A 23,751-nucleotide genomic window follows, 5' to 3' on the forward strand; every position below is an offset into this window, starting at 1 on the left:
AAGATTGATGCACACACTTGGATGCAGTGAGTTGCCCTGTGTGTGTGTGTGGTGTGTGTGTGTGTGTGTGTGTGTGTGTGTGTGTGTGTGTGTGTGTGTGTGTGGTGTGTGTGTGTGTGTGTGTGTGTGTGTGTGCGTGTGTGGTGAATGTGAATGTGAATGTGTGTGTGGCTTTCTCTCTCACACACACTCATACATCTATATGTACACACAGTGACAGGCTCCACCCTCCTATCCTGCTGTCTCTGACACCCGCACCAGCCTCTCCCTTCATTCCTGGTTTGACTAACTCCATCTCTGCGTCTGCTCCATCTGTCCACTCACAACATTCGGTGAACATGGCTGGCTTCTTCAGATGTATTTCTGTTGGACACTCTTTTCATCTATTTTTGCACTGTGAGCCTTTATATGCTGGTTATAATTGGTAGTGACAAAAATCGTGTTTTTTTGTTTGTTTTTCTCGATCTTTGCCGTTTCTGCACTGCATTTCCTGAAGATCACATTCTCACTCAACAAGCGTGTCCAGTACCTTAAAGTTATAATCCTTAAAGCAGCTATGATCAGTATTTTTATATTGTTTGTGAAAGAGGATGGTCAAATTCATGAACTCTTAGAGAATTATCAGCTGACTCAAGCAGTCCCCCTCATTGTTTTGGTTATAACAGCCACACCGTTACTGTTTCTGTTCAGTCTCTCAGTCTTTTGTCTGGGACCTTAGGTGTTGCAGCAACTTGAATTCCGCTACAGCGAGAGGAAAGGCTCCACTACTTTCTTAGTGTGTTAGCTTTAATTCTTGTCTCATTTGTTGGATGAGGAACAAAGAGAGAACGAGAGAAGGGCAAGTGGGAGGAAACAAACAGATATGTCATATTTCAAGCAAGCTTTCTACATTGTTTTTTACTGTTTGGGCTTTGACTGGTGCTCTTTTAATCACGTCATCTTGTTGCACCCTCTTTTTCTGCAGTAAAATGGAATCAACGCCACCCACTGCTTATCTTGATGAACCAATAACCACACTCTTTTGCAATACATTTGGATGTCAACCTGACTTGTGTTGTGTTTACAAGTTGTTAAAATAAGGTTGTTGGAGCTTTAAGATTTTATTCCTGGTCGATTTGGCGATACTGGTGGTTACTGATGGTATGACGTATTTGAAAAGTCAAGAAAAATACTTGAGTATCAGACTTACTGGCAACTTAGTGGTTATATAACAGTCAGGTTACAACAGTTCATACAAAGGACGAGTTTTTAAAAGACATTCATATTAATGCATAGGCCTTACTAAAGTGTGCACAGCTTCTTTTCATCTTCCACTCTTTTTTTGGAATGTGGGCATCACAGTGGATAATTACCTGAGCTTGATATACTATTTCTCTTACCTGGTTGTTTTCAGCCATATTTCCAACATAAACAATATCACTGTGGTTTCTTTGAACTGAATCACTTGCTATGGCCCTCAAAAAGCTCACCATTTAAACAGGCACTTAACATACAGTACAGAGCGGTACTCAGATGCTGCCTTTGTGCATGCATCTGCCGTCATTATCCTAGAACCGAGTCTCTCAGTGCTTCGGAGTCATTCCAGCCTCATCACAATCAACCATGGATCCAAGGAGGGCTTCTACGCCACATAGCTCATGCCACATATTGATCTCCTGCAGACATTGCGGCTCAGATTCTTTTGTCAGGATGCCAATGTAGATTATTAGCACAGTAAGTTAGCTTACACTTTTGGGGGTAGTAGTGAACCGGCAGCCTGTAACTCCAGGGAAATACCTGTGTGGCTTGTTGTCAGTTCAATGGCTGCTGTACTCTGCTAGCCGGTGGGTGCCGCGCGGCCTGATTACTGTGAACCCTCTACAGATGCAGCAGCCTAATGAGGAAAACACTCCCATCAGCCCATAATTGCTGTTTAGGAAGCTGGTTGGCACAAGCGTTGTGGATTCGATCAGACTGGCTGCTGAGCGAATTGCAAACCGCCCGGGGACACATCGACAACACGGCATGTGTGACTCTTGGTTTCCCTGTTTGTTTGTTTTTACGGAAAAAAAGTCCTAGTTTCTTCCCCCAGCACCTCTTATTTAGTATTCTTCCCCTCAGAGTGTGTGTGATATTGAAGCTAATTTATGAGATGAGGAATGGGAGTGAGACAGGGAACTGAAGAGAGAGTAGGAAAAGGAGGAGGGGGTATCAGAGCATAAAAACATAGGGAGAGAGAAAGAGAGAGAGAGAGAGGGGAATAATGAGAATAAGAGTAAGAAATAGACGGGGAAGGAAGCAAAGAGGGGCAGTGAATGAGAGAATGCAAGAGCAACAAAAGGGAGATAAAGAAGGAAGATATTAAAGGATGAGGCTGGTGATTTTCTTTATTTTTCTCATCGTCAACAAATTCCAGGAAAAGACCAAACCCAAATATAAAATCTGGCTTTGTTTACCAAGACAATACTTGTTACCATAAGATGTAAATGTATAGATCATCACCAGTTTTATCCTTTAACAATTAACCGAGGCAAACCGAGAAAAAGAGTGAACAGGTATACAATTAGTCCGGAGTGGAGTGCGAGACAGACAGGCAAAGGGAACAAAGAAAACAATATCAGCCATGTGTTATTACAAGTCAGAGAGCAGGGCTTTGAGCGATACAAGAAGAAGGTCAAGCAATAAAAAATGTTGAAACAATCCTTCCTCTTTTCCTCCCAGAACCCCCCTGACTGCAGTAAGGCGAGAAAGCTGGTGTGTAACATTAATAAGGGCTGTGGTTATGGCTGCCAGCTCCACCATGTTGTCTACTGCTTCATGATCGCTTATGGCACCCAACGCACGCTCATCCTGGAGTCCCACAACTGGCGCTACGCCCCCGGCGGCTGGGAGACCGTCTTCCTGCCTGTCAGTAACACCTGCACCGACCGCTCTGGGGCCACCACTGGCCACTGGTCAGGTAGGTCTACACACACACACACACACACACACACACACACACACACACACACACACACATACAGCCACACATAGCCTCAGTACTGTCTGCAAATGACTGTGATTGGTTACTTAGTAATCAAATAACCCTGGATGTTTTTTGGTCTATGTCCGCTAAAAGATAGGGTCTGCCAGACCCCTCTTTTGTGCTGCTACAGCGAAAACAAAGTGTGAATTCCCTGGCGAAGCACGACTGTGCAATTCCTGTTAAAGCACTTTGGCAGCCAGTGTAGCAGCAGCAAGTTACTGTTCAAAGGTTTCATTGCCAAGAAATCTTGTGACTTGATTTTAGTAAACAGCCTGCTCATCTGACCTATTGTAATTTTTTTTGTCCATTAATTGTTAAATCCTTGCACAGTTTTGATTCATCATTTCCCGTTCACTGAGAACATCTATCGTGGACTATCCACAACAGCAAAATGTATGGAGTCTTAATCTGAGAAAGACTGCATCCGTTTCTCTTGCAGCTGCAGGTCGTTGCATAGACTGCCTTAAGGGCCTCAGATTTTCACATTCAAAGCTTGTCTTGTGCAAACTAAACATTTCCCTGCCAAAAATCCACTTTGACATCAACATTTAATCTAGTGTTCAATGAGAAATTTGTGCTTGTCTTAATGCATGGAAGTGAAAATCTTGTTGAACTGACAACCTCCTGAGAAACGACTTTACTATTGAGCAACTGTTGTGTAAGAAACAATCAAATATCTCGAGTGTTAAGCCATAAATATCACATTTTTTATTTATTTTTTTTGCAAGGTCAGTGGGGGCCCCAAAGGAGTGTGAACATCTATTCAAGGTCTTGGCATGTAATAGGCTTTCAAACTGAACTTCCTGGTGTCTATTTCATGTTCTCACTGGTATCGGTAGCATTTTGAACAGCATGCTGACAATGAAATTGTGCTCAAAGCACCACTGTACCTCCTCAAGTACCGCCTCACAGAGCTGCTAGTGGGGCTCTAGACCTTTTTTTTTTATTGTTTTTTATGTGTGTTATTAGAATTCTGCACCAGTCGCTGACTGTCCATATTGAACACCATGTTGAAGCATAAGGTAGTTCATATGTATACCTGGTACCAGAATACGTTAGACGGTAGATCGATGTGCTTGTTTGGGGGGTTTGTTTGCACAGGCAGCAGAATCATTTACGAATAAGATTACAAACAGACCGAGTCAAAATGTTGGTTGTGATATGGTTAATGGATAATCCTACAGTATGGGTGGGTTTGGCTCTGTTAAGAAACCAAAACAAAATCATTTTTTAATGTGAATCAGTGATTGATTTGGAGGTTGTGCTATGAGACTGTGCCTGCACCTCTCTATCTCCCCCTTTTATCAGTTACTTTCTCATTGCTTTCTTGTTCTCATCACTGCATCCTTTCAGCTCCATATTGTTCTCCTATCACTTCATTTGACTTGTGCTCTCCGGGGCTCTCCCTTCTTATCTCTTGCTCTCCTAGCACTTTCCCTTTTTATTCTCCTGTCTTTCATGTGTCCTTTTCCACTATCTATCTACTGTCTTTCTCTGATGTCTGTCCTACAAACAGCCTCCTATAGATCCATATATGCCATCTGGCTGCTCGCAGCAAACTCACTACAAACGCCACTCCCCAGGCCTTTTGGCATTCTTCTATTACTTATAAAGTCTTGTAATTGGCAGAGGCAGTCTTTTCTGTTGACCAAGCCAGCTAACTAGCTAGGCATAGCTAATGTAAGCCTATGGGCATGCCTATTTTTGTTAACAGTGCAAGCACTAACATTCCTTGGGGCACCGGTCCAGAAAGAATGCAAGAACATTGGATTAATAAGTAGATATACATTGGATATTTCTCAGCAGATGCCATCCCAGTACATGTAAAGCATTTGAATGTACTGAACTTTTCTTATTTTGTTACTCCTGAAACCTTATCCCTGATTTATCATTTTGTGTTAAATGTCACCAATCCTGGTACATGTGATGATCATACTACTTTCAGTTATATATACTTAGCAATTACTTGCATTGTGTGCCTAACCTCGTTGTTTGTGTGGGAAATTGACAGTAACTAAGTTTCCATCCACTAGTCAATCAAATTATCTGAAGTTTGGTTAAAAAAAAAAAAAATCTCATGCAAATAAAGCTGGTGAAAGTGTGTTTCCATCCAAAGGCTTTAAAGCGAATAAAAACCTGTGCGTGATGACGTCACATGCTGTTTTGCGATCAAATTGGTATATCAAATTGATTTTAGACATTTTAAGGTGTTTCCATTCATTTTTGCACTGAATCGCACAACATTCAAGCAAACATTTGCAAACAAAGTTTTTCTAGACAAAAGAAGTTGCCCTGTCTACCAACACATGATCATTATTGCACAAGTTGTAGTGCTTATGTGCCAGCTGATAGTGACATATCAAGTTATAATAAGAAAACGATGCTATCAACACATTGCTATGGTGATGCAGATGCAGCTTGCCTTTATTGTCCCTCCAGCACCACTGCAAGACAACTGTTTTTTGAGACATGTCTCGCTGTTTGAGCGCCTTCCATTTACTTTGGAAGACGTCCTGCAGCTTGTTGTAACCTTTGTTAGCCATTTCTTTACGAGTTCCTGATAAATTAAATTCATAAAGTCTCTCATCTCCTTGTTCGTCCACTTCCATCTGTCTTTATTGACGCCCGCCATGTGTGCAGACAGAGAGGACATACTGGGCGGAAATGAACTGAAACTTCTTCTTCGTTTTGTGTCGGGTTGCAACCATAATATGACCTAAAATTAATCACAATTCATTATTTATTCGGCAAATAACGTTTCCACCATTGTTTATCACGTAAGCCGTAAATCGATCAAGATAAAATCCGATGAGAACGAATATATTTTCTTAGAGTAGATATTCATGAAATTCCATCAAATTTGACTGTTTCCATAACGCATTTTTCATTCAATATCACTTAATTTGGATAAAAACGTGTGGATGGAAACATAGGTAAAGTTGGTATTTTATTTATCTTTACAAGGTTAGCCCACTTTCTTCTAAGTGTTTCCCTTAGGATGCCAGTCATTTATAGACAAAGAGAGGAAGCATGATATATGCATCTGTGACAGGGTATTTCTGTCTGGAAAACATATAGCTTCGGGATGGAAATCAAAGCATCATTATGGGACCTGCTGATTTTCTTCCCTCCAGTGGGAAGTGGGAAAAACAAAACATTACAAGAAAATCCACATTAAAATAATCATACAAGGTACCCCTCTATGATTTGCTTTGTGCCTGAAGAAGATAATAATTGAGCAGAGAATACAAGTTACAGTACCGGTCAAAAGTTTTGACACACTTTCCCATTCAAGTGAATGAGAAAGCTTGCCCAATTTTTTGTTCTTACAGTATGAAAGAAAAGTATACCTGTTTTTAGATGATCATATAATTAAAATATTGATACAAAATGGTCTTACCCAGTGGCCTGTCCCTCTTTAAGGGCTGAACATTATTTGAATTTTATTTTACTAGTACAGATACAACCCTCAAGTTTCACTTTTTACTAGATCATGATGTAATGGAAAAGTTGATAAAGGTTGACCCATGTTGTCTGTCTCTTGGGAATAAAAATTGGATACTTATGCTACAAGCAGCTGTACAAAACCTTGCCAGATTAGAACTGCATAAAATTGCCAAAACTCTTTTTAGTTTTAGTTTGGAGCTATGACTACAAATATAATCAGACCGAAAGTAATGGTGGGTTTCAGAACCAGACCTTCTGTCTATTAACTCACTGTTGCGTGTTGCTGTTTTACTACTTTTACATTCGATGTACAGCATGAGAGAGCTTAACACCATCTTGCAGGCCTGGTATAACAGACTACAGTCTGAACACACAAAGGGGAAACCAGTCTTCTTGTGGAACAATGGTTCGTTGATCAAAGAGCTAATTTGCCAAAGAGAGTGTATTCCTTTGAGGTTCTCTGTAAAGATATTACTGCCTTATGAGTGAGTCCGAGCAGTTGCAGAAACATAATGTTCCCTGCCATGTAAAGACTGGAATAAGGGCGCCCGGATGGCTCAGTTGGTACAGCGGGTGCCCATATATAGAGGTTTACTCCTCGACGCATCGGGACGGGTTCGACTCCGACCTGCGGCCATTTGCTGCATGTCATTCCCCCTCTATCTCCCCTTTCATTGCTTCAGCTGTCCTGTCAACAAAGGCCTAAAAATGCCCAAAAATGATCTTAAGAACAAGAGTTCTCAAAGTTCATAAACTCTGTTTCCAATATATTACAAATGGAGGGGCATTTTGTGTCTTGGTGGTGTCACTCTTGTTTTCTATTTTGTGTCAGTGCACACCCATATGTGTTCATATCGCATGAAGAAACCATATGCAGATGCTTTGGAGTTGTGATGCAATTTAAAAGAGCTTTGTGATCTAATTAAGTAGCTGTGGGAGGCACTCTGTACATTGTGCCAAGAAGTGCAGACCTCAAAATATGCCCATTCCCCCTTATGTGAATCATGCCAATGCCGTTATATAAGCAAAGACAGGCCTGGGAATATTTTTTCTGTTGAATATTTAATGCTTCCACCAATTTATATTCAGTTCATGCTCAGGCATACATACACATAAATTGAAGCTTCTGTTTCTGTCCTTGTTTTTCACATGTTTTTTTTATGTACCCTTTCTGTGAAAGGCCATTTTTAATGACTCATTATGCCATTTATTTGGAAGTGTGTTGTGAATGTGTTTGCAGCTGTATTAGGGCCTGTCTGTGGCAGTTAGGAAAGCCACTTTAGTCTGACAGAACACAGACCTCAAACTTGTTTTTGCGTAAATCAGGGTTTTACACACGCACACACACACACACACACACACACACACACACACACACACACACACACACACACACACACACACACACACACACACACACACAGACAAAATATTCTTCAGGTTTTAAGACTGAAAGAGAGCGAAGGTTTTGTCTGCCAGGCATATCCCTTCTGGTGCAATGAGATTAGCGGGTGCTCTTTGTGTGTATTTGTGTCTTTGTGTGTTTGTGTGTGTGTGAATGCACATTTCTTTTTACTGTTGTCTTTTTTTGGATCCCCTTTAGTTGCTGCTTTTGGATCACCTTTTTTCCATCTGTTCACAAGACCCTGTACATATGCATTTTCACGTGTGTGTATTTTCATGTAGTATTCTGTTAGTGGGTACGTACATGTTTGCATGCTTGTAAGTGTGTGTTTTCTACCTTTTGTTAACACATGCAGCTGTGCATCATGCACATGCATGTGTCTTTGTGAACGGACAGTTGGCCTTGAGGTGCACGGAGGTCTGGCAGTGCAGGGGGGCTTTCTTCTGCACAGAGATGTGACCTTCGTAATCAGCCCTGCTCAACTCTCTGCCCAGGGCTTTTGCCAAGCAGGACTCAGCCCAAAAGGGGCCAATGCCAGACCACCAGCCCCTTCTCCCTCAAACTCCTCCAATCCAGGTCCTTGCATCAGCCCCTGGCCCTACAAAGCCTCAATAGAAAGGAGCTTGCCTTGGCCTTTAAGCAAGGACAGGCAAAGAGCCGCTGTCAATCACAAAAGCTGGACTCACGTGGGGTTGGGGGATTTGGATTCATCCTGGAACAAGAATAGGAGTTAATATAATAGGGCAAAGGAATAATGCTGACATATCTCACTACATCACATCATATTTTATGTTGACAGAGTAGCGTTATTTATAGTAGCTATTTCAGTAAAACACTGAAAGTCTCAGCAATCCCACAGATGGAAGTCAGTTTTGTTTGTTATTTGACAGGAAGCTATACTATCAACTTGGTAATGTCTCTAAACTCCATATACAGTACCTAAAATAGAATTACTTTTACATAGCTCAAAAGAGGGCTTTACAATCCATACAAAATCATTTTTACGTGAATGATAATAAACATAATCACTCATTACAGCTCTATACCTGAGCTGTGCTGTCAAATATGTTGAATAGGTATTGAATATCAAGTGTAAGCACAACATGCTCCTCTTTGGACCATCCAGGAGAGGCCCACGATAAGGACGTCCAGGTTGTGGAATTGCCTATTGTGGACAGTCTCCACCCTCGGCCCCCTTACCTGCCCCTGGCAATCCCTGAGGACCTGGCCCCGCGCCTGCACCGTCTGCACGGCGACCCCTCCGTCTGGTGGGTTTCCCAGTTTGTCAAGTACCTGGTGCGCCCACAGAATTGGCTAGAGAAGGAGATCCAGCAGACCACCGCCAAGCTGGGCTTCAAACACCCCATCATCGGGTAAGGACACTCAGCTATCACTTCTGTGTGTGTGTGTGTGGGGGGGTCTCTCTGCTTAACAATAATAATGAGTTTGTTAATATAGCATATCTCTACAATAAAATGAAGACATAGCCATAAGGGCTGTGGTGGAATACAAACACTGCTCTGGGTGAGGTTAATACGAGGTTAATACAATAGTATTTAAAGTTACTCCATTTGATGGTGGTGTTTTGTTTGTCTTTATTTATTCTTGGAAGGTATTCACTTTTTCATTACTTCCCTCCTTTACACTCATGCAGCTCCTGTTCATTCAAATTGACTCGATTAAAAGAAATTTCATCCCTATTTACTTATCACTATCACTATGGCTGATTCTGCTTTGTTTTATGTTTTAATGTCCCCACGAGGGTTTTTATTCTCTAGTCCAATCCAAGTCATTAGATGCTGAAGACCTCCTGATCTAGTATTGTTGCTAAAGAAATTAAATAGATGAATAGTTAAAAGCATTTCTGACAGTTTTTAAAATCAGTAAAACTGAACAAGACAAGGTAAGAGGAGCTTATAACATATTTAATGGCCGCATTAAAAATGAATAGCCTGGCAGCTTTTCTTTTATCTTCAATAGTTTTTGTTGATAAAAGGATAATTCTGGCTAAGGTCTATATTTTTCTTATTGTCAACAAATCCCATGAAAAGACCAGAAAAAACAGTGACTGTATCCCACTAACAATTATTGTCTATGTAGTCAAAAGCCTGATATATTAATATTCTTTTGTGCCAAAGAGCTCTATTGTTGTCCAAAGCCTATTATCATCACATATGTAAATGAGGCTTACTGTTGCAATGACTAACATGTTCCCTTATTACAAGAAATATGGGCACCGTAGTTTATTTAGAGTTGACCCCACATACAAAATATTAGGATATTAGGATTAGGATGGCAACAAGATCTTGGTTGCAGCTGTTGCTGCTGCATCCCACTACGTCCACCTATGCTCCGCTATACCACGCTACACCCTGTAACGCCCTGCAGTGCCCTGCCATGACTTGAACTACTGCGACTACCATTTATAATCACTGTTCCATTATCTTTATTGTGACTATTATTGCCATTGTGCATCACAACCCCAACTGGCACCGTCAGACCCTGCCTACCAAGAGCCTGACAGGTAGAGAAGTCAAAACGTATTATACACATGAGTAACACTTTCTTGGTTTTGGTCTTTAAGAACTAAATTGCGGTAATGCTCACGGCTGTAGACACAGTGGTTTTTAGAGCTAAATGCTAAACGTTAGCATGCTAACATGCTGGTTAACCATGTTCACCATCTTTCTCTGTTTTTCTGTGTGTCTCTGCATTCCAACAGAATGCCCCTCAGTGCCCTGATATCTGACACAACCCAGATATTTTGAAACTTGGCATAAATAGTGCAGCTGTGGCGATACCAACTGTTCCAAATGTTCCATTTTCGGGTCTGATTTCAGTCTTTGATATCATCCTGGCTTTGATTGTGACTACTGTACTTTGTATTGTGCTGTTTCCAGAGATTCAAACTAACTTGGGACTTCTAATGGTCCAGTGTCCATTATTGTAAAGTATTTATCAGTGTGAGGGGCTCCGTTCCCAGGAGGGCCACCCTTGTGGGAATGTATTCAGTCACAATGCTGGAAGCCACTTTTGGTATCAGCTTCTAAGAAATGGGTAGTACATGTTTATCAGTTTAGCTTTACTACTTTATTTTACTTTGTCAGGCGTTCAGTAAATGAACATTCATGTGCTATCTGCCAGCCACATTTGTCTCATGAATAACTCCACCCGTCTTTGAGCAGCACTTTACACCTGGATCAAATAGGACTTTGCAAATACAATAATTCCCCGCAGTTGTTAAAACCTACTTGGCCTAGCAGATTGAGGGGATTTACCATATTAGGACAATGAACGTGATCACTGGTTAACTTCCAGTCATGGGAAAGTTAATGTAATGACTTTGAGATACTTTGTTGAGATTGTCTAAAGTTTCTGCACCGTCCCATAAGGCTGACTCCACCCGCCTGGTAAAGTAAGTAGTTTAAAACAAACGCTAAGAGTTATGTTCTATAGTTTGTGAAGTCAGCCTGGTTTAGTTCTGTAATCCCCTTCATAATTCTCACAACCATATGCTCATAGTCTCTGTGCCGCCTTCTCGCCCTTCATAACTCCTCTTTTCTCACCTTCTTCATGTTTTGCTGCAAGCGATTGTCACCGTTCTTCCTCACTTTTACTGTCCTGCTCTGCTTGGTTCTCACTCCCTCTTGTTACACGCTCATTTTTTCTCTGTCTCTCTCTCTCTTTCCTCAGATGCTCTTCTCTTTGGTTTTTACCTGTCTGCCTTTCATCACCCCAGCAGCAGTCGTCTCTTTCTTCTCAGCCCTCTTTGGCTCTCCACCTCGTTTTCCCTAATTTTTTTCTTTTCTGTGACTCATCTCTCAACTTTTCTCCCCGTTCTCTCACATCCTCTCATTTGCGATCGTTGCTCTGTCTTCATTTGTTCATCCTGCTTCGAGATTTTTCAAAATTTTTATACTTCACACTCACCTCTCCCTCACGTTCCCACAGGCGCACATCCCTACCCGCAGTTCTCTTGCTCTCATAGTTTTACACACATCTCTATCGCTGTTCTTTGTGTTTCCCACTCCACCCCCTCCACACACTCATATATCCTGTCCTCTTCTCCCTCCATATCACTGGGAAAAGGCTTATTGAAATGATGTGCTGGGAAGAACAAAGTTTTCATCCCTTTTTGTCCGGCTCTTTCTCAGCTCTTGATACGTCCTTTCCACTTTGCACTGTGTTGTAACAAAGTGCCTGTGCGCTTCCATCAGCACTGTGGGGGAAGGCAATATATGTGTGAAAAGTGAGCCGGGGAATGAGAGAGGTAAAAGTGGGGCTGAAAGAGACCCACAGTGTCAGTGCAAGAAAAAGATGAGAGGGCGGCAGCAGTGGGAGATGCAGCGGTTGATGGAGAGATTACCTAGAGGGATAGAAAGGCAGCTTGTCCCCAGAGAACCCAACAACCGCCAGCCGACCCCCATCACCACTCTCTCCCTGTCGCTCCCTCAGGACACGAGCTGCAGGGAGGCTGGAAGCCACCGACTAAAAGCAGCTATCAGCACAACTCCACCCTGCCAACATTTAATGCTTCCTAATGGTAGTAAGGATAGTCAGAGAGAGAGAGAGAGAGAAAGAAAAAATAGGGCTACTGCTTCTATTGCAGATGCCAGAGTAGCCTTATCGCCATGGCAATGTGGTTACCAAGTGATGAATTTACTGTATATTTATTTTTTAAATATCTTGTTTCAGGTCTGTTCAATATGAATAAGGCTTACAATATACTGTGTACATACAGTACGTCTTTAAATGTTAAATCAGAGAATATCTTAAAACATGTACAAATATGTGTGATAATTATATTAAAAATGCAATTTCGAGTGGAAACTGTAGAAAGGGTGCACAAAACTTTATAAATAATCCAGGTACTTTTTGATTAAAATCAGTAAATGTTGGTAGAGCAGGTGGCCATATATAGAGGTTTACTCCTCAACGCAGCGGTTCAACTTCGACTTGTGGCTTTTTTCTGCATGTCACTCCCCTCCCCTCTCTCATTTCATGTCCTGTCAATAAAGGCCTAAAAATGTCCAAAAAATAATCTTTAAAAAAACTAAAAATGAGTAAATGATTTGAGAAAAAAGTGTTATTCATGAAGTGGTATCTTAGTATTCAAATATGATTCTCTTAAACTGTCAACACAATATTGACCTTTTTAAGTTGATATGATGAACATTTAGTGACTGTTTGTTACTAAAAAGAACTGATAGTAAACTGTTGCTTATTTAAAATTTTACTTTATAACGATTTTTTTTTAACATTGATATGAGGTCCCCCAGCCTGCCTACGGTCCCCCAGTGGCTAGAAATGACGCTAGGTATAAACCGAGACCTGGCTGTATCCTGCTCTGCCTTTTAGGGCAATCTGGTACCTTGCCCCTTATGACCTCATAAGGGGCAAGGTTACCTCCCCTTTCTCTGCATTGCCCGCCCAGAGAATTTGGCTCACCCATGAGAGAGAGAAATTGTGGCCTTCAAACGAGCAAAGGGGCAGTTGGTCAAGGCCACACCACCAGCCTCCACCTTGCCCCCCCCCCCTCCTCCTCAAAAGCTACAGACTCAGAAATGGCACAAACTAAGGAAAGCTCATTGTGGGACTGGCTCTAGTGGCTGTAATTCTGCACCCAGGCTGAATTTTGGGAAAGACACTTCAGATATGGTGTTAGGGGACCACTAAGGTCTATATAAAAGCATCCAAATAGCACTATGTCATGGGACCTTTTAGAAAACTTCAATTAATAGGACTGGATTTAGTCTTTACTCAGAGAACCAAGGTTACAGCGTAACCAAGCGTTTTACTGCAGCAGTAAACAAGGAAGTAGTCTACTCTTGTATTGATTCATGACCATTTTAAGACGAGGGGAGAACATTTCTCTTTGTTTAATATCGTTCAAAGTAAAGTTTGGTTTTGCTTTCTGCTTCCGACTCATTTAAAAAAAGACAGAAGAAAAAAAGACAGAGAAAGCGGGCAAACTGCGAGAGTCAGCAAACTCCACTAAACTGCACGCTGCAGTCCGTGTGTGTGTCGGAGAGAGAGAGAGGAGAGAGAGAGAGAGAGGCCAAAAGTTAACTCTGAGTCAACTTTGGCGAACGTGCGATGGATCTTCTATGCTAATTTAGGGGTCCAAACCAGACTCATCTTCAAAGCCGGATGTATTATAAGACCGACCAGGTTAGACTAGCTTCTAAATGCTTCTATCTGTGCACCAGCTAGTCGCTAACTTTGTCTTTTAATTCGGTGCTGGGCAGGAAACCTGCAGAGTTAAAACAGTTCGGGGCGTAAGATGAGCTGATAGATGCTGAGGGGAACCGCAGAGTTGATGATAATCTCTCTTCACCAGGTGCTATCTTTAACATATGTGATTTGATCCATATTTGTAAAAAGAAAATAACTGATTGATAACTGTAGCTAACCTGAACATTTTGTACAACATTTTCACAATTCTCTACTCTGCTTACTTTGATTGACATGATAGTGGGGAACAAGTTTGAGTTTGTCATCTAATATTTTGCAAAAAGTAAAGCTTATGTTTTTTTACTTTATCTATATATAGAGTGACAAATTAAAGGAAAAACTTGAGTAGAGTTCCACAAATTTACAATCTAAGAGTTAGAGCTGGGCAATATATCGATATTATATCGATATTGTGACATGAGAATAGATATCGTCTTAGATTTTAGATTTTATCGGAATGTGGCATAAGTGTTGTCTTTTCCTAGTTTTAAAGGCTGCATTACAGTAAAGTTATGTCATTTTTTGAACTCACCAGACTGTTGTAGCTGTTCTATTTTTTGCCTTTACCTTTATTATGTCTACATTACTGACGATTATTTATCAAAACTCTCATTGTGTAAATATTTTGTGAAAGCACCAATAGTCAACACTACAACATCGTTGCAGTATTGATATCAAGGTATTTGGTCAAAAATTTGGTCATATTTGATTTTCTCCACACCGCCCAGCCCTTCTAAGAGTACTGAAGCTGTTCTGGAGGCTCATGGGTGGCCCAACACCTTAATAAAACACTTTAAGTTGCGCTTTCCTTTAATTTGTCACCCACAGTAAAAGTACACCTTAAGAAGAACTTGTTTTGATGTGCATGTTGCATAAGCAGTGATTTTACATCAAGTATATATTTAATATGGTAATATTCAGCAGATAGGCACCCAGAGGTCATTGTCAAACAAATCGTTTATTCAGTCTATGTGTTATTGTCACAATCTGCCAGGATCAGCACTTGCTGTGTCTGGTGTGGGTGTGTTTGATGTCTCTAATGTATGCTTTTACGCCCACCATGAGGATTGCCCTGTCTTGCCAGTGCTGTATGAATAGAGAGAAATGAATTGAATTATTGTGCCTGTAGTGTGGGAGAATTCTGGAGAGGGGAGGCGAGGGATGGAGGAGATGGCTTAGAGCTAAGCAGTGCAGTCTCTGCTGCTCTGACGGAGAGAGAAAAGGGCAAGACAAAAAGAGAGTTCACAGGAACAAACAACTATAGACATGAAAGACGTAAGGGAGCAGGAGAGAGGGACCCTGAGTCTGACAAAGGATGGAAAAGCCTTGAGTCAAGACCTCTGTCTGATCAGAGAGACAGCGAATGAAAGGCTCCGACACCACTGCCCCCCACTCGTCCACCTGCTCTCACTCCATTATTTTTGTTTTATTTGCCACATAAAGGGTCATTCCCAAGTCGTTGATTGATCACTGGCAAAGAGTAGAAATTAGGTACAGCCTTTATTCTCTTTCTCTGAACATCAGACTCTTTCTCTTTTGTATTTTCTTCCACCCCCTCATTCTCACAAAAGAGCTAGTGGCAGACTTGAGGTCATAGAAGCTGTTTGAACCCCTAACGCAACTGGGACATCCTGAATGGGGGTAGTGAAAGACTAAAAAAGACTAAAAATTTGTCACCAAAGTGTCTTTAAAAAGACCCATGTTCCAGTGGAGCTGCTCCTTGGTCAGCAGTAGACGGCCGGTTGTACTGGGGCAGAGCTGAACTGTGTTCACTCAATTTTCCTTCAATAAGTTAATAAAAATAGTTTTACTTTCCATCTTAGATTTTGGAAATTAATTTGCTCATTTGGCCAGAAGTCACAATGCATATGTGGCTGGTAGTTTTGTAATTGAATAGTTCAGGAGGGAATGAAATTGTTGTTGAGCATCAATTAGTTTGAGGGATGCTTCTGTGTCACGAGAGGGAATGTTTCCGTTCTCGACCATCTTTTGTTCTGATTACACTGGGCTCTTTTTCTCGTACGTACAAGCGCTGACAGCAGTCCTTGCTTACGGCAAGCGATGACAGTGACTCTAAAAAAGAAATACAGTTGAATATTTCTCTCTGTCTGTCCATTTTTCTGTCCCACTCTATTTCTCAAACTTCCTCTCTCTCTCTGTCTCTGTCCCAGCTTCACTTTTCTTTTTCCCTTTTTGTTTTTGTATTTCGCCCCATCATTTTTGGGTTTTGCGTTAATACCAACAATGGAAAGATTTCAAAGATATGCCATTCGCGTTGAAGTGCTGTTTGATTTTTTTTACAACACTTGAAAACGCGTCAACAAAAACCAACTGTAGAGTCAAAACTAGGTGATAAAAACACGTACGTAAATAAAATACATACAAGTACACTAATGTCATCCCCTTTTAGCTTCACCACTGTGGCTTTTTAGAAGCAAGTTCCTCAGTTTAAAAGAAAGAAAAGCTTCTCAGCAGGTGTAATACTAGTCTGTAACCCTGTCTGTGTCCCTGTCTGTCTGTAGAGTCCATGTGAGGAGGACAGATAAAGTGGGGACGGAGGCGGCCTTCCATCCCATAGAGGAGTACATGCTGCATGTGGAGGAGCAGTTCCAAAATCTGGCCAGACGTGTCCACATCGACAAGAAACGAGTTTACTTGGCCACTGACGATCCATCCCTGCTGCAGGAAGCCAAGACCAAGTCAGTGTCAGAGAGAGAGAGAGAGAGTTAATAATAATAATAATAATAATATATTTTATTTAACAGCGCCTTTCTGAGCACTCAAGGTCGCTTTACAGACAATGTCCAGAATGGGTCTGTCCAATGGGAATGCAAGAGTATTTACCCATATGTGTTCTAAGTGTCTTTTGTCTTGTGACTTTATCTTACTCTGACTCCTGTCCTATTGTCCCTTCCAGGTATCCAGACTATGAGTTCATCAGTGATAACTCCATCTCGTGGTCGGCAGGCCTTCACAACCGCTACACTGAGAACTCGCTGAGAGGAGTCATCCTGGACATCCACTTCCTGTCTCAGACCGACTTCCTGGTCTGCACCTTCTCCTCACAGGTCAGCCCACTCTTCTCAGTCAACATTTAGAAACACAAAATGTTATTTTCTTGCTCTATGTTGGATGGATTTGATCTTGGCATGAAAGCAGTCCAAACTAGCACGGAAGGTGGCCTGGAATTTGGATGTGCACTTGCTAGTAGACAAGGAAGCATGTAAGTGAAATAAAATTAATAATGTTTGGATGTACAGTATATCAAAATTGACCCTTAATTAATAGCACACCTAAAAACCGAAATACCAGGGCTTTAGAAAACAAAGTGGTTTTGGGTTAAACTGGCCTGTAGAAGCTGCAAGAACAGGCAGTCCTCACTTGATGTTTCCAGTTTGTCACGAGGCGAGCATGTGATGGTCAACAACCTTATTGTCCAATTTTCACTTTCATGATTCACAGCCTATTTATTACAGCTTTGACATTACAATGGCATTTGTCATCCATTATTCTAATCATGTCAGCTTCTAAAGTGCTGTTTTATAGAGACTTAAAATGTGGAGTGGATGGGCTTCCTGCCAACCTTAAATATAATGTGTGAGCCAAATATTTCCTATTCACACCCTGGGTTTAATGGTCCAATTCAAGGATCACTTTTAGGCCTTTATTGACAGGATAGCTGAAGACAGGAAAGAGGAGAAGGGGGGGGGGGGATGACATGCAGCAAAGAGCCGCAGGTCGGCGTCAAACCCGGGCCCGCTGCGTTGAGGAGTAAACCTCTATATATGGGCACCCGCTCTACCAACTGAGCTATCCAGGCAGCCATGTGTTCTCTAGTCTACAGCTTTGTTATTAAGACAAATACATGCATGTACATCTATAGAACGAAAAAAATTATCCCTGGTTCTGTTTCTGTCTCAGGTCTGCCGTGTGGCCTATGAGATTATGCAGACTCTGCATCCAGACGCTTCCTCTTTCTTCTATTCCCTGGATGATATCTACTACTTTGGAGGTCAAAACGCCCACAACCAGATCGCCATCTACCCCCACCAGCCGCGCAACAGCGAGGATATTCCCCTGGAGCCCGGAGACGTGATAGGCGTAGCCGGAAACCACTGGGACGGATACTCCAAAGGCATCAACCGTAAACTGAGTCGCACTGGCCTTTACCCTTCCTACAAGGTGAAAGAGAAAATTGAGACCGTGAAGTACCCGATGTACCCCGAGGCAGACAAACTGCTCAATTCTCAAAAGAAGTAGAAAAAGAAATGAAAAAAAATAAAAGAAGAGAAGGAGTGAGGAGAAACATGCAGACTCCGATTCTAAGGAAGGAGGCTGCTTTTGTACAGAAGAGAGAGGCGTACTTAGTGCGCAAAGCTGGGAAGAAAAGAAAAAGCCTGTACCCAGGGCTGATAGGAATGAGAAGGCACTCTGTGTGTTTATGTGAGAGCGTGCGTGTGTGTGTGCGCGCGGACGTGTGTGTGTGTGTGTGTGTGTGCGTGCGCACACTTGTGTAAATGCCTGTGCATATGTCAGGTCATGGAAGACCTACACCCTACTACTACTCCCCCTGCTCGATGCTCTGACGTCGGGTCTGTAGAGATGTAGACGTGAACAATGATTTTAAATAAAGCAAGAAAACAATTCAAATCTACACAACTGACCGAACTCGCTCTCTCGAGACAAGACTGGGACTACTGTAAGACTCGCACGCCCCAGAGTGAGCTTTGAATCAATGACTGAAAAAAAAAAAAAAGATGACAAACTGGGACTTCGATTTTTATTTAATTCTTTTCAGTGGTTTTGATTCTAATCTTGCCTTTCTTCTTTTTCTCCAGTTTTTTTGTTTTGTTTACTGAATGTACTGTATCCTCTTCTTGCCATGCTCACCGCTGCCCCCACCACCACCACCACCACCCCACTCCTCCTGCTTCACTCCCTGTGCTTCCTCCATCTCGTCTTTACACGTGCAATTAATTTTAAAATACCATATTGTGCTTTTATTGAGTGTTTTTAACGGTCTTAATTTTGTGCGTATGGGGCTTGTGGATTGTACACTGTACAGTGTGTTTGCGTGCGTGGATGGATGTGTGCGTGATCAAGTGTGCCTGTGTGTGTGTGTGTGTGTGTGTGTGTGTGTGTGTGTGTGTGTGTGTGCTGTTTAAGTCTAAGGGGCCATGTCAGGGCCTGATTAATGTTGAGCAGTGTGTGTTTTTATTCCTGGCTTTCCTCCTGACTGAATAGTTTTGTGTGGCCAGCAGGAGACTGGCAGTGACAGCAGGGACTGTCCTCAGCCCCTCTAGCACTTGGAACAATGGTGAACTCCAGTCACTCTGCTGGTGACCTCTAGTGAACAATGGTAAGATTATGTGGAGTATGGTGAACTCATGGTGCACGCACACACACAGACACAGGAGCCGTCCCGAGGCTCACCAAAAGAAGCACTCCACTGAGATAATGTCCTTTTTGGCATCACTGCTGTCTCTTCTGTCCATCTGCTTGTTTATTTTTAATTTTTTTACTCTTAACATTGCTGTTTTAAAATAAATGAGGAAAACTATGCCTATGTTTAAAAAATAATAATGCTATGTCATATCAAACTCAGAGTCCCCATCATGAAGGCTTTTTTTTTCATAACTTATGTTCTTGGGCATTGTCTTTGATAACCACAGATCGAATAAACTTGAGAAACGTTGTTTCTTTCTCTTTCGGTCTGATTGTGTTCGCCACCTGCTCCTCCATTTCTTAACGGGCAGCACCTGCTTGTTCAATCAGGCTGAATAGGCTTCAGCTGCATTACACACGTTCCAAACTGGGAATCAAGGCTTTTTTTTATATATTTGAAGAGTTCATTTCCTGAAGGGTATCATCTATTTTTGAAGAGTAAAAGTCATTACCTGAAGTTCATCTTTTGATATCTCCATAAAAAGGAGGACCCTGCTTCTGAAATTGATATAATTTTGGCATCCCAGGATTAGAGCTACACTCTTACCTTCAAAAGTACCCACAGTTTGTTTTATTAATCATTCAGGAAGACTGTGAATCCATTTTCAAGTCATTACAGAGCAAAAACTCATTTACATTTCAAACTGAAGACCGAGATCAGTACCTTCAACAGAGACATTACCGTCCTTCATTTAAATATTCCTTGTGACAGCAACATGACATTTCTGCCCCAAAAACCAAACATTTGTCTCCATGTAGCCAAAACGCACCCCTAGACTTCCTGCTTTCGTCTAGTGCCCTACTTCCTACTTCCTGCATGTCTCAATCGTTTATGATCTCGTTCTCTGTGTCTTGTTTATGGGTTGTCTTGTTGCTTTCTTATAGAGGGGGCTCGGGGAGTTTCATTACAGATCCCTCTTTAATTTCAACACTGATCTGTATGCTTCGTTGGAAACCCATAAGGAAAGCCGTGGAGATGAGCTTTTTCGTGTGCAAGGGAGAATAATAGTTTTATTGGGGTTTTTTTTTCTGCCTGACAACAATCCGCAACCAATTTAGCCCACGTTGACAAAGCGTTCAGAATGCACATGCAGCGTACAGCAGTTCATTAAACATCTCTCTTCACTGGGAAAGAGTCCCTCGTGGGCTTTATAAATGCACATGCTAACTGGAGGGCACTTTAATTAAAATGCACTCTTTGCTGTCACAGTGGCCTGTAACAGTCGTTTAAAAGAGACGTTAGTTCAGTTAATTATTCTGTTAATTGGACACTGCTCCTAATAGAGAGCATTCAGGTTTTCAGCAGGCTGGTTTCTTTCTCTGCATTAGTGGCTTAAAAAAACTCTAAGCTCATTGAGAGCAGAGTGAGGCCTCCTACATGAAGTTGTGTGTGTTGAAAGACTAGGGAACCTGTCCCATCTGAGTGCCTCATCCATCCAAAGGCATGTGTCAACAGGTGGAGTTGTTTTCATGTGTACAAGTCTGTCTTAAAGCAATACTCACATGGCCATAGGTGCATAGAAAGAGTTATTGGTTGCTTCCTTCTTTCCATACTGGTCATGAAGAGATCCTTCTCCAACGGTAGCCTGGATTACTGGATGTACAGTGCTGAGATAAAACCTGAGATGCGCAGGATGTCAGGCTATATCCAGGGCTTAGCATCGCCCAAGACATTTCTGATTGGTTCAAAGAAATACAAACAAACCAGAGGGCTTTTTCCCCTATCCCAGAAATGTAACTCATGCAGTCAAACCATACTTGCAGTGGAGACTACTGCAAGGTGACTGCCATGTAAGAGATGGAGCAGAAAATACAGTCCTTGTTTCATTCCATAGTCCTAGTCCATATTTATTTTGTTTCCCTAGGCAGTGTCAGCATGCTAACACAGAGACGCTTAAGGTATTTGGTCATGTGAAGTTATCCTCTTGGGACTATGAATATCTGACATCCAATAGTTGATGAGATATTTCACTCTGAATAATCAAATGTCAGCCTTGCGGTGGCACCAAAGGATCACCAATTTCATTATGGTTCATCCTATGAAGACCATGAATGTGGTTCGGATTTTGTCCCCGATCTCTTACAATGGAGTCACCTTAGAGATAAATCACTTTACAGCCTGTATGAACAATTACAGTGACAAATAACTATTGCAATGTACATACGGGCATGTGAGCTTTGCTTTAAGACAAATTAAAAAAAAAAAAAAAAAAGTCCTTAACTGCTTAATGCTTCAAGAACATGGACCATGATTTCAATGTGGCCGTGTAACTCTGATGGAATTCATATAATGTAGAGATAAGTGGGTATGCCATTGCCTTGTGGAATTCTAATCTTGTAAAGGGCAGCTGAATTAATTCCGACTGACTCATGAAAAAGGGAGAGGAAATGGAAATGATTATTGTAGTCCTGGCCGGCTCCAATCAGTACTCTGGTGGCGCAGCAGTAACAAGTCATGTCTGCCCTACGGCACCTGGCCCACATCAAAGCTGAGGGGAGGAACTCGAACAAGGAACTGTTGAGGCAAAGAAGATTGTAGGGTGTGAATCTCTCTCCTCTTCACCTTAAATCAACTCAGCAATCTGCCGCAGTTTGGCTTTTATTAGCTCAGTTGTTTTTTTTAAATCCCACCTGTTGTCTCAACTCACTATGAACCTGATTCTATAAACCTGATTCTTGGCACAGACCAGGTTCAGCTTAAGCCACTGGGAAGTACATCATTACTCAGAGGAACAAAGGCATTTTGCTTGGCACACGTACTATACTTAACTGTGATCCCTGCTGTGAATCCAACAAACCTGTGTTTCTAATGGAGTGCTGACACACCTGAGGACTATAGTGGAACTTGGAAAAAAGATAATTTTTCTTTACAAATGACAAAGAACCTTTATTTTCTTTTTTGATTCATGCAGCTGGTTTAACATTTCAACCACTCCTTTTGGAGGGAGAGGTGGAGGTCTGCCTGAATTAAGACCAAATTGTTTCTTTTTTATTGTCGTGCATTTGGAAATACAGGTTTCAAGGATGCATTACGTTGTCTGACTGCCAGACTGCTGTGATTGTGCACTATATTATTAAGCTTTTAGTTCTATACTCTGCCTTGCATTGTGCCTAGATTATCTTTTACTAAAAGACAGAACAGATTACACGTTCCTATTTATGAAACATAACAATAGCATTCTACAAAAGTTCTACATATTGCTTTCATCCTGCAAGCACAGAGGATAAAGGTTAAAACTCTTCTTTTCTTCCATCAGAAATAGCAAAAAGCTTGACAGCAGTTTCCTGAGTTGCATGTACGAGCAGTGGAGTTGTTGACAGTTTCATGAAGAACACAGCTGGCCTGAGAGCTGTGTGATGTCACACAGATAATGGAGCTGCAGTTACTCGACTCTCTGTAGCTTCCTTTGTTGTAAAACAGACAAAGTGCCTTGTTGTGCCTGATGAAGACCAAGTGTGTTATTAGCACTGTGACTATGATGTCATAACAGTGCATTTTAATACATGATAATGATGGCAGTGCATGTAATATTGTGATAGCATACGAAGATGTTTTAATGGATAATTGTGGTTTATTATAAAGTCTTATTTTCATAGTTTTGGCCACCACTATGAGTAATTGTTGAGGTATGGGAATGCATCTTTGAGCTGTCAGACAATTATCCAATCTTTTTGAAGGCTGTGAAGGCTTTGCTTCAAAATTTTAAGTAACATTGAATATTCATGACTAAACAAAAAAAAAAACATTAAACTGTGTGTTTTTACAGTGATAGTGACCAAACAACTCATCAGCTGATCCAAATGTTGTTAAACTATGATTAGTGTAGACAAGTATGTCACATCACGTTTTTCCAAGGAAGCCCCACCCCGCTTCCAACCTGTGAGAACAACACAGAGGAAAAAGACAAATACAGAAATCTCTGATGTGGAAAAAAAAACTGCTGTATGTAACTTTGGCTGAAAAGACAAAGAAAATACAGTAAGTTGTTAGAGCCTGTAATCAAACCCCCAGTTTAAACTTATTTTTGAGAGAAAATGAAGGCAACCTGTGAAATGATTCCACAAATCGTACATAGTAAACATGACGGTTTCAGACCAACTGCACTTACTGCTGTTGTGCGCACACATGATTCTCCTGTGCCATGTGGGATAATTACCATTTAACTTTGGTTTTTACCATTAAATAAAGTGCTTTAGATAGAGGTTATCAATTGCC

General features: G+C 41.5%; 1 protein-coding gene across 2 annotated transcripts in view; it reads left to right on the forward strand.

Annotated features, from left to right (window-relative positions):
* The window catches only part of fut8b (fucosyltransferase 8b (alpha (1,6) fucosyltransferase)), an 84,233-nt gene extending 65,153 nt beyond the window's left edge, over positions 1-19,080 (forward strand). For both annotated transcript variants that reach the window (XM_032542901.1, XM_032542902.1), the window contains exons 6-10: positions 2,701-2,938; positions 8,983-9,229; positions 16,613-16,789; positions 17,008-17,158; positions 18,012-19,080. In XM_032542901.1, the coding sequence (XP_032398792.1) occupies positions 2,701-2,938; positions 8,983-9,229; positions 16,613-16,789; positions 17,008-17,158; positions 18,012-18,350 (1,152 nt within the window). In that variant the 3' untranslated portion in view covers positions 18,351-19,080. The remainder of the gene's footprint in view (positions 1-2,700; positions 2,939-8,982; positions 9,230-16,612; positions 16,790-17,007; positions 17,159-18,011) is intronic.
* Positions 19,081-23,751: the final 4,671 nt, after the last annotated feature.

Source organism: Etheostoma spectabile, chromosome 18, assembly GCF_008692095.1.
Source record: "Etheostoma spectabile isolate EspeVRDwgs_2016 chromosome 18, UIUC_Espe_1.0, whole genome shotgun sequence".
NCBI classification, from domain to species: Eukaryota; Metazoa; Chordata; class Actinopteri; order Perciformes; family Percidae; genus Etheostoma; species Etheostoma spectabile.